Source organism: Oncorhynchus mykiss, chromosome 18 (genome assembly GCF_013265735.2).
Source record: "Oncorhynchus mykiss isolate Arlee chromosome 18, USDA_OmykA_1.1, whole genome shotgun sequence".
Taxonomy (NCBI): domain Eukaryota; kingdom Metazoa; phylum Chordata; class Actinopteri; order Salmoniformes; family Salmonidae; genus Oncorhynchus; species Oncorhynchus mykiss.
In genome coordinates, this window is record NC_048582.1 from 23,266,841 (window position 1) to 23,278,750 (window position 11,910).

General features: G+C 39.8%; 1 protein-coding gene across 1 annotated transcript; it reads left to right on the forward strand.

The window, feature by feature from the left end:
- Window positions 1–2,034: 2,034 nt before the first annotated feature.
- Window positions 2,035–7,092, forward strand: LOC110495847 (gastrula zinc finger protein XlCGF46.1). Its single transcript, XM_021571319.2, has 2 exons — window positions 2,035–2,318; window positions 5,628–7,092. Exons 1-2 carry the CDS (start codon window positions 2,180–2,182, stop codon window positions 6,929–6,931), a joined length of 1,443 nt encoding a protein of 480 aa, XP_021426994.2. The 5' UTR covers window positions 2,035–2,179; the 3' UTR covers window positions 6,932–7,092.
- The last annotated feature ends 4,818 nt before the right edge of the window (window positions 7,093–11,910 follow it).

Below are 11,910 nucleotides of genomic sequence, written 5' to 3' on the forward strand. Positions count from 1 at the left end.
AATATGTCCGTAAACATCCAGCCACCTGGTCTGCACATGTTCTGAGTACGCAAATTGGGATGCCATCTGGGCCGGCAGCCTTGCAAGGGTTAACACGCTTAAATAACTTACTTGCTTCCATTCAGCCACAAGATTATTAGTGAGGTCAGGCACTGATGTTAGGCTTGGCTCGCAGTCGGCGTTCCAATTCATCCCAAAGATGTTCGATGGGTTTGAGGTCAGAGTTCTGTGCAGGCCACTCAAGTTCTTCCACACCGATCTTGACAAACCATTTCTGTTTAGTCCTTGCTTTGTGCATGGGGGAATTGTCACGCTGTTGACTGAGGCAGTTCTAGCAGGGCAGAAATTTGATGAACGAACTTGTTGGAAAGGTGGCATCCTATTATTGTCCCAAGTTGAAAGTCACTGAGCTCTTCAGTAAGGCCATTCTACTGCCAATGTTTGTCGATGGAGATTGCATGGATGTGTGCTCGATTTTATACACCTCTCAGCAACAGAAGTTGCTGAAATAGCCGAATCCACTAATTTGAAGGGGTGTCCACATACTTTTGTGGAAATATAGTGTATACCTCATGTTTGAGCAGTTGAATTGCGACTTCACTTTGTCCCTTTACTGTCGCTTTGCCTCTTTGATTGCCTTACGTAAGTCAGAGCTAGTCTGTTTGTACAGTATATGTCCATGTTCCCAGTCACCCTGCCATGGTTAAATGCGGTGGTTCTTGCTTTCAGTTTTGCTCGAATGCTACCACCTATCCATAGTTTTTGGTTTGGATAAGTTCTAATTGTCACAGTGGGAACAACATCTTCTATGCACTTGCTGATTAACCTAGTCACAGAGTCAGTGTATATTTCAATACTATTCTCAGAGGTGGCCAGAAGGCCGTTTAAGCATGGGCAGCGCCATTGAGGGCTTCCGCCATGCTTCCTTCATTTTAAAGTAGTCAAAGTACTCAACTGAGTGGGTATTCCTATGGGTAGTAGCCTCAATGGCACTGCCCATGCTGTCACAGATGCCATAATGGCACAGATAAAGATGAGTTCTCTATCTATCTCTATGGTTGTTTGACATTCATTTGAATGCAACAAGAGTTATAAGGCACTTACAGGTCACATTTCTTTAATCCTTCAAAATAAGATGTCCTGTAAACTGTGTAAAATGAATAATACAGGCAAAAATTATGGAACATATGCACAATAAAGTATACAAGCTTTATAGCTTTACTAACACATGGATCTCATTAAGTAATGATGTGATATATTTAGTATTGATGGCAATGAAGCAAAAGTGACATTTAGGTTCCTAAAGGAAGAAAAATAAATGTATTATTTTTATGTATGTAGCTAGATATATTATAAGCAGTATATGTTATTACTTCCATAAAACATGATCATGTTCCTCATGGTGAATATAATAAATATCAATATCGTGTTCAAATGAGGACCACTTTGGAAACAAGCATTTTAATTAATACTATTGAGTGACATCCTCTGGGTCCACATTGTACATTTTGTTGTATATGTCTGTTACCCCAAATAAATAAATACATGTTGGAGATGCAGTGTTCTGGCCCAAACAGGAATAAATCAAGTAAGTTAGACTTCAGTCCCCCATGAAATAACACCATATATATATTCTACAGACCCTAGTGAGTAATCCCAAACACACTTTTATTTTGGCACCTAGAATGTTTTTTTTCTCTGTAAACCAATATGTGATTTATAGGTGTGTTGTGTATTGCATTTGGACCAATGGAGAGGGTGGAATAGAAAGTGTTGCTGGGCACATAGACCTCAGTCCCTCATGAAATAACACCATATATACAGTACTGGTACTTTAGATTTTACAGACCCTAGTGGGTGATCCCAACCCCACTTCTACTTTGGCACCTAGAATAGTTTTTTCTCTATAAGCCAATATGTATTTCATGTATACAGTGTATTGCATTGGGGACATTTATTTGACCTTGGAATAATGGTTTAAAAACCCAAATGTAATGCAAATGGACATTTCTGAACTTCCGTGACCCGGAAATACTTGTTTTATTGTTGCTGGCGAGTCGCTTGTAGCGTTGATTTAGTAAATCATCATTGGAGCGGATTTTGTTTTGTTTGTGATCAACATCATTTTTACGTGGACAAAGCCATATTCGTTGAATCCTCAACTCTCAAACAATTGAAAATGTCTCAACTACAGTTGCTGCGTGAGTTTTTAAATGAGCGTGTAATGGCTGCTGCTGTCGACATTTTTGGGGCAGTTGAGAAAACGGTAGCTGAGTACCAAGAGGAAAATGATCGTCTACGGAGACTGCTGCGGATAGGTTCGTATGTACAACACGACCGTGTTTAGAAATGTATTATTTTCAACAGTGTTATTAAGCCGCCAATGTTTTGTGATTATTGGTGTCGTAAACATGTTAGCTAACTGGTTAACGTTAGCATTTAGCATGTTTGACATTTCTTTGGAAATACTAGTTACTATTATCGGGTATTTTGATGTGGTTTAGCAAAATTTAAAATCTAATCGGCATTTGGTCCCCAGTTAGTGGCCACCTTATTATATCAATTTAATTGTGTTTAAAAAATAGACTTAAACTCAGCAAAAAAAGAAACATCCTCTCACTGTCAACTGCGTTTATTTTCAGCAAACTTAACGTGTAAATATTTGTATGAACATAAGATTGAACAACTGAGACAAACTGAACAAGTTCCACAGACATGTGACTAACAGAAATTGAATAATGTGTCCCTTAACAAAGGGGGGGGGGGGATAGTAAAATCAAAAGTAACAGTCAGTATCTGGTGTGGCCACCAGCTGCATTAAGTACTGCAGTGCATCTCCTCCTCATGGACTGCACCAGATTTGCCAGTTTTTGCTGTGAGATGTTACCCCACTTTTCCACCAAGGCACCTGCAAGTTCCCGGACATTTATGGTGGGAAGGGCCCTAGCCCCACTCCCCGATCCAACGTGCTCAATGGGATTGAGATCTGGGCTCTTCGCTGGCCATGGCAGAACACTAACATTCCTGTCTTGCAGGAAATCACGCACAGAACGAGCAGTATGGCTGGTGGCATTGTCATGCTGGAGGGTCATGTCAGGATGAGTCTGCAGGAAGCGCACCACTTGAGGGAGGAGGATGTCGTCCCTGTAACGCACAGCGTTGAGATTGCCTGCAATGACAACAAGCTTAGTCCGATGATGCTGTGATACACCATGACGGACACTCCACCTCAAACGATTCCGCTCCAGAGTACAGGCCTCGGTGTAATGCTCATTCCTTCGACGATAAACGCAAATCTGACCATCACCCATGGTGAGACAAAACCGTGACTCGTCAGTGTAGAGCACTTTTTGCCAATCCTGTCTGGTCCAGCGACGGTGGGTTTGTGCCCATAGGTGACGTTGTTGCCGGTGATGTCTGGTGAGGACCTGCCGTATAACAGGCCTACAAGCCCTCAGTCCAGCCTCTCTCAGCCTATTGGGAACAGTCTGAGCACTGATGGAAGGATTGTGTGTCCTTGGTGTAACTCGGGCAGTTGTTGCCATCCTGTACCTGTCCCGCAGGTGTGATGTTTGGATGTACCGATCCTGTGCAGGTGTTGTTACACATGGACTGCCACTGCGAGGATGATCAGCCCGTCCTGTCTCCCTGTAGCGCTGTCTTAGGCGTCTCACAGTACGGACATTGCAATTTATTGCCCTGGCCACATCTGCAGTCCTCATGTCTTCTTGCAGCATACCTAAGGCACGTTCACACAGGGAGCCTGGGCATCTTTCTTTTGGTGTTTTTCAGAGTCAATAGAAAGGCCTCTCTTGGGTTCTAAGTTTTCATAACTGTGACCTTAATTGCCTACCGTCTGTAAGCTGTTAGTGTCTTGTTCATTAATTGTAACAGGTGCCTGTTCATTAATTGTTTATGGTTCATTGACAAGCATGGGAAACAGTGTTTAAACCTTTTACAATGAAGATCTGTGAAGTTATTTGGATTTTTAGAATTATCTTTGAAAGACGGGGTCCTAATAATGGCTTATTTTACTTATTTACCGATGTAGATACTAGTTTAATGCTAAAATATATATGAATAACAGACATTAAATAAAACATTAATTTCAGTGATGTGCACTTGTAATCTCAGTGAAGGAAAAACACGACATGGGATGAATAAATATATAGATATTAGATTCATAAATACATACATAAAAGCAAACAAAACAACAACTAAATCTCAACCTCCATCCCTATATTGTCACACATATCGCATTAAAAGTCCAGCTCCACCACCCCCTCTGGGTCCCACAGCACACAACAGCAGTGGGTGCAGTGCTGGCAGAAGTCACAGCACACACATGGCACCTCTGACACACGCTCCTGAGGGGAGCTTGCAGGTGGATCACGCTCCCGCAGCGGGCACAGCAGATAGTGTTTTCAGCTACTTGTATTTGAAAAACAAAGTCAAATTGATGAACGTAGAGGTATTACAACAACAATAGTATATGATACAACCCGAGAGACGATTATGAAGTACCTGAGGGTGGTGCTATAGGTGGCGTGACAATTTTATTTTCTCGTTAGTGTCTTGGCAAGAACCAAAACGCGGATCGGCTTTAAAACTTTTTCATGAAAACCGACCTAATGTAAACAACATGTTAGAAACAAACGCATCATTATATTTTCATCCAGGTTCACATTTCTGTATTTTCCAAGCTATAGCACACAATATTTTACATACAACAGGTTGTTAAAGGACCAAAGTATTTTTGTCTGCTTCGTGTTTTGTTTTTTTGCCATGGAAAAAACAGCCCTATTAGGCAGAGCATGTTTCATGAAAAGCATTTAACTTTTTCTTTACATCAATACCTCTAGAGGAAGCTGCAGGGGTTTCTGAAGGAGGTGGAAACTGGTGCTATAGATATATAAATGTAAAAAATAGTGTTTAAACATAGCAGTCTATAAAACACAGGCATAAGAGTAACTATTTAATAATTTAACATGTTTACCTCTAGAGGTGGTGGTTTACTAGCATGGAGAAAAACTGACTGTCACAAAAACCTGGAAGTGATTTGAATTTATAATAAATAAATAAATATAAATGGACAAACTTTTGAAATAAATCGCTTTCTCTTTGGTTTATCGAGAAGTAATTGGAAATAGATTCTAGATTTTCGATCATTTGAATTGGAATTTCAAATTACTTCTTGAATTTACTGACTTAAAGGGTCAATCTGCAATTGGTACATCATTTTTTTGAAACCTTTTAAAATGAATAATATACCTATGGATTCTTGAATATAATTTATGGATGTCTTGTATCCCAACAGAACCCCAAATATATAAGCTTGTTTTATTACAGTGTTTCTAAACAATGTAATTGTAAACGAACACTTTATAGCCTCAACATGTTTAGAACTGTCATTTTGATATTATAACTGGTCAGTCCTTACACCCATAGCTCTGTCTTCGAATTTGAGAGTGGTTCCATTTAGCAAGCCTCATCCCTTTACCAAAACAGTGGCGGGGTACTTGCTTTGTTATTGTTGGAACTGCAGATTGCTCCTTTCAATTCAAATTCACTGTAACCCTGATGTCTAAAGACTGGATAATCTTAGCCCCCCCTCTCATTCCCTACAGATTCCTTGCAGCTCTCTCTAGCTGTCTCTGAAGAGGAGGTTCTCCCTGAGAATCAGAATTGTGAGCAGGAGTGGAGCTTCAGTCTGGGACAGGAGAACACTGAAGCCACACAGATTAAAGAGGAAGAGGAGCAAATCAGTCAGGAGGAAGAACGGCTTCAAGAGCTCTTTGATACCAAAAATGCCACTTTCACTCCTGCCTGTGTGACAAGTAAATGTGATCAGGTGGACCCCTTGACTCCTCAAATCCAGACTTTGGAGAACCGAGAGTGTGACCCGAAACAAGTGAATCTCACACCTTTTGGTACTGTGACTCAGCTAAAAGCTCTCAACATTCCATGTGACCCTCCAAATAATCAAAACAATGCATCCAGCCACAGCACAGCCGAAAGCAGTGACCCAATAGGACTCGACAGCAGCCCAACATTAGATCCCAGCCCACCATTGACTCACAACCCACCATTTAAGAAACACAGATCCAAACCCAGCAACACAGCTATAAAAACTCTCCGCTGCTGTGACTGTGGTGAAACATTTGCTCTAAAAGCTGACCTGCAGATGCATGTGACTCTCGCCAAGAAGCAACCCCGTGAATGCCAATTCTGCAAAAATTTCTACAGATCTACCTGTAAACTTTTGGCCCATGTCAGACTGTGTCACGATGGGAAAACCAGCACCTGCCCCTATTTTGGAAAGACCTTCAAACTAGAAGGAGATCTGTCCAAGCACATGATTCACACAGGAGAGAAACGATTTAGCTGTGGTGACTGTGGGAAGAGCTTTAATCGCAAGGGGAATCTAACCCAACACATACTGACTCACACAGGGGAGAAATCATTTAGTTGTGGTGACTGTGGGAAAAGCTTCAGTCTCAAGAGGAACCTAACCGAACATGTTCGGACTCACACAGGAGAGAAACCATTTAGCTGTAGTGACTGTGGGAAGAGCTTCAAACAGAAGGGACACCTAACCATGCATAAACTGACTCACACAGGAGAGAAACCATTTAGCTGTGGTGACTGTGGGAAGAGTTTCAATCGCAAGCAGCCCCTAAACATGCATAAACTGACTCACACAGGAGAGAAACCATTTAGCTGTGATGACTGTGGGAAAAGTTTTAATTTGAAGGACTCCCTAAAGAAACACAAATTTACTCACACAGGAGAGAAACCCTTTAGTTGTGGTGACTGTGGGAAAAGCTTCTATCAGAAGGGGCACCTGAACGTGCACAAACGGACTCATACTGATTCACACGAGAGAAACCATTTAGCTGTGGGAAAAGCTTTAGTGTCAAGGGGAACCTAACCATGCACAAACTGACTGCTGCTCTGGCTAGGATTCCGTCGTAAGTAGAGGTCAGCCGATTATGATTTTTCAACGCCGATACCGATAATTGGAGGACCAAAAAAAGCTGTTGCCGATTAAAAAATTAAAAAATAGTTTATTTTATTTTTTTACATTTATTTGTAATAATGACAATTACAACAATACTGAATGAACACTTATTTTCACTTAATATAATAGATCAATAAAATCAATTTAGCCTCAAATAAATAAGGAAGCATGTTCAATTTGGTTTAAATGATGCAAAAACAAAGTGTGGAGAAGAAAGTAAAAGTGCAATATGTGCCATGTAAGAAAGCTAACGTTTAAGTTCCTTGCTCAGAACATATGAAAGCTGGTGCTTCCTTTTAACATGAGTCTTCAATATTCCCAGGTAAGAAGTTTTAGGTTGTAGTTATTATAGGAATTATAGGACTATTTCTCTCTATACCATTTGTATTTCATTAACCTTTGACTATTGGATGTTCTTTTAGGCACTTTAGTATTGCCAGTGTAACAGTATAGCTTCCGTCCCTCTCCTCGCCCCTACCTGGGCTCGAACCAGGAACACAACGACAACAGCCATCCTCGAAGCAGCGTTACCCATGCAGAGCAAGGGGAATAACTACTCCAAGTCTCAGAGCGAGTGACGTTTGAAACGCTATTAGCGAGCACCCCGCTAACTAGCTAGCCATTTCACATTGGTTACAGCAGCCTAATCTCGGGAGTTGATAGGCTTGAAGTCATAAACAGCTGCTGGTAAAACGCACGAAAGTGCTGTTTGAATGAATGCTTACGAGCCTGCTGCTGCCTACCATCGCTCAGTCAGACTGCTATATCAAATCATAGACTTAGTTAACATAATAACACACAGAAATACGAGCCTTAGGTCATTAATATAGCCGAATCTGGAAACTATCATCTCGAAAACAAGACGTTTATTCTTTCAGTAAAATATGGAACCGTTCCGTATTTTATCTAACGAGTGGCATCCATAAGTCTAAACATTCCTGTTGCTTTGCACAACCTTCAATGTTATGTCATAATTACGTAAAATTCTGGCAAATTAGTTCGCAATGAGCCAGGCTGCCCAAACGGTTGCATATACCCTGACTCTGCGTGCATTGAACGCAAGAGAAGTGACACAATTTCACCTGGTTAATATTGCCTGCTAACCTGGATTTCTTTTAGCTAAATATGCAGGTTTAAAAATATAGACCTCTGTGTATTGATTTTAAGAAAGGCATTGATGTTTATGGTTAGGTACACATTGGAGCAACGACAGTCCTTTTTCACAAATACGCACCGCATCGATTATATGCAATGCAGGACACGCTAGATTAACTAGTAATATCATCAACCATGTGTAGTTAACTAGTGATTATGATTAATTGATAAGTTTAATGCTAGCTAGCAACTTACCTTGGCTTACTGCATTCGCATAACAGGCAGTTTCCTCGTGGAGTGCAATGTAATCAGGTGGTTAGAGCGTTGGACTAGTCAACTGTAAGGTTGCAAGATTGAATCCCCTGAGCTGACAAGGTAAAAATCTGTCGTTCTGCCCCTGAACAAGGCAGTTAACCCACCGTTCCTAGGCCGTCATTGAAAATAAGAATGTGTTCTTAACTGACTTGCCTAGTCAAATAAAGATGAAATAAAGGTGTAAAAAAATGTATAATAATAATAATCGGCCAAATCGGTGTCCAAAAACACTGATTTCCGATTGTTATGAAAACTTGAAATCGGCCCTAATTAATCGGTCGACCTCTAGTCGCAAGGTTCAGCTGCTGAAACATATGAATAAAGTCCACAAGGAAAGAGAACAGGACTAAAACAGAAATACAATTGGGAGAGCTCTTCTGTTGACATTTATTTGGATTACAATTGTCCTTGAGGCAGAACTGAGCAATTTCCTCTAGATGGGCCTTCTGCAAAGTCAGAATTTGCTATATTGTAAAAATGTATGAAAACAAAAATGTAAGGTTAGCTTTAAAATCAGATTTTATGACTTTGTGGCTGTGCCAGCTGGTGACCACTCTGCAGAGCTGCCTCCAGAATAAGATACATGATGGAAAAATATGAAAATGTAAAAGTCAGGGTTTGGTCACAGAAAGGAAAGTAAACTCTGCATAATACATGCTCTAGATGTGTGATAGATGTACTTTTGTAAAATGTTCTATGGGGCTAATGAGAGCGAATAATTCGAAACAAAACAAATTGTTTTAAATGGGCTGTGTAAATACACTTTACAGGCACCATAATTGCTTCCTGTGGGCATATACTATTAAAACAAAGCTGACTATGGAGAGTTTTACACATACACTTTTCACAGTAGCTAATATAAAGATAAAAAGAAAGATAAAGATCTAATATAAAGGGAGCTTGTCCATTCACCATTTTACTGCTTCCAAATATAATGTTTTATACACAGTACCAGTCAAAAGTCTGGACACACCTACTCATTCCAGGGTTTTGCTTTATTTTTTACTATTTTCTACATTGTAGAATAATAGTGAAGACATCAAAACTATGAAATAACACATGGAATCATGTAGTAACCAAAAAAGTGATAAACAGATCAAAATATATTTGAGTTTCTTCAAAGTACCCACCCTTTGCCTTGATGACAGCTTTGCACAATGTTGGCATTCTCTCAACCAGCTTCATGAGGTAGTCTCCTGTAATGCATTTCAATTAACAGGTGTGCCTTGTTAAAAGTGAATTTGTGGAATTTCTTTCCTTAATGCGTTTGAGCCAATCAGTTGTGTTGTGACAAGGTAGTGGTGGTATACAGAAGATAGCCCTATTTGGTAAAATACCAAATCCATATTATGGCAAGAACAGCTCAAATAAGCAAAGAGAAATGACAGTCCATCATTACTTAAAGGCATGAAGGTTAGTCAATGCAGAAAATGTCAAGAACTTTGAAAGTTTCTTCAAGTGCAGTCGCAAAAACCATCAAGCGCTATTATGAAACCATCTCTCATGAGGACCGCCACAGGAAAGGAAGATCCAGAGTTACCTCTGCTGCAGGTGATAAGTTCATGAGAGTAACCAGCCTCTGAAATTGCAGCCCAAATAAATGCTTCAGACACATCTCAACATAAACTGTTCAGAGGAGACTGCATAAATCAGGCCTTCATGGTTGAATTGCTGCAAAGAAACCACTACTAATAGACACCAATAAGAAGAGACTTGCCTGAAACATGAGCAATGGACATTAGATCGGTGGACATCTGTCCTTTGGTCTGATGAAACCAAATTTGAGATTTTTGGTTCCAACTGCTGTATCTTTGTGAGACGCAGAGTAGGTGAAAGGATGATCTCGACATGTGTGGTTCCCACCGAAAAGCATGGAGGAGGTGTGATGGTGCTTTTCTGGTGACACTGTCTGTGATTTATTTAGATATCCATATGTGTTGTTTCATAGTTTATGTCTTCACTATTATTCTACAATGTAGAAAATAGTACAAATAAAGAAAAACCCTTGAATGAGTATGTAAGACTATTTTAAGATGATACACAATGCAGAGGACTAGAGGTCAATAGGGAATTAACGATCAATGGAAATAGTTGTTTTTCAGTTCAACATCTGGTTAGATTCTGGTAAGATCTCATTGGTCTGAATTGTCTATACATTGAGCCTGAAACAGGATACTTGTTATTTGGCCATTGGCCCAATTTGTACTGCAAGGAATTCTAATTGGTCAACCACAGACTAGGGTTGGGGGTTATAAATGACATCCTGTCCCTTTTGTTCTGTGGAGAGTCACTGAGGACAGGGAAGAATGATCATCTATTTCTCGGCATAACAACCATGATTTGTTCTCTTTGAATAAACCTATTTTTCCTCCCTCCCCCTGATTTGCTTTGGGGTCTGTGTTATTGAAGAGTAACATCAACTGCTAACAAGTAGGTGTCCAAACTTTTGACTGGCACTGTACAAATTGGAAACATCTTACAGATCAGATCGCATTCACACTTCTCCAGAAGTGTAATCATTCCAATAAGTTTGCTTGTATGTTGTTTACTTTGGTTTTAATAGATCTTTTTTTTTTTAACAACAACAAAATACATGTAAAATGTAATGATATCATAAAATCGGCAGCATAAAAAAAAAGACGTGACGCATGTTGCTGTTGAACCAGCCTTCGTTATAGTAGGCCTATGGTAAAGGGAGCCTAGAGTAAAGGAGGGCTTGGGCTTTAAAAATGTTAAACGGAAAATAAACAATTGTTGCAGGAAAATACCTTCTAAACACGAGGTTCACATCTCTAGTTTCACGATGGGCATGGAATAGATCATATAGGCGTTTTCATGCAAGTCCAAAGCATGGCTAAAATAACGTAGGCCTGCCTACAATACATAGCTAAAACGGGAATGCCAGCTCACTATTTTGCTCCTCTGAAATGAGATATTTTAATAAAGCTTTGGTGACGTAAGATTGATTTTCCCAGCGGACACATGAGCAAAACACTTTATCGGAGGTCTAGCCTACTTGGTTACATTGGGCAGGACAAAAAAGAAACAGACTTCACTCAGCGGAGGGGTTTTAACCAAATAAAACAAAATGGGGGAAAAAAACATGATTTATGTTTCTAAATACGAAGTATACGCAAATCAACAAATATCATATTGTTCCATGTGCATTTGGAAACTATACAGACCCCTTGTACTTTTTTCACATTTAGTTACGTTTCAGCCTTATTCTAAAATTGATTACATCGTTTTTTTCATTCTCCTCAATCTACACACTATCCCATAATGACAAAGCAAAAACAAGATTTTAGAATTTTTGTCAAATGTATTAAAAATAAATAAAAACATTTCACATTTACATATGTATTCAGACCCTTTACTCAGTACTTTATTGAAGCACCTTTGGCAGCGATTACAGCCTAGAGTATTCTTGGGTGTGACGCTACAAGCTTGGCACACCTGTATTTGGGAAGTTTCCCCCC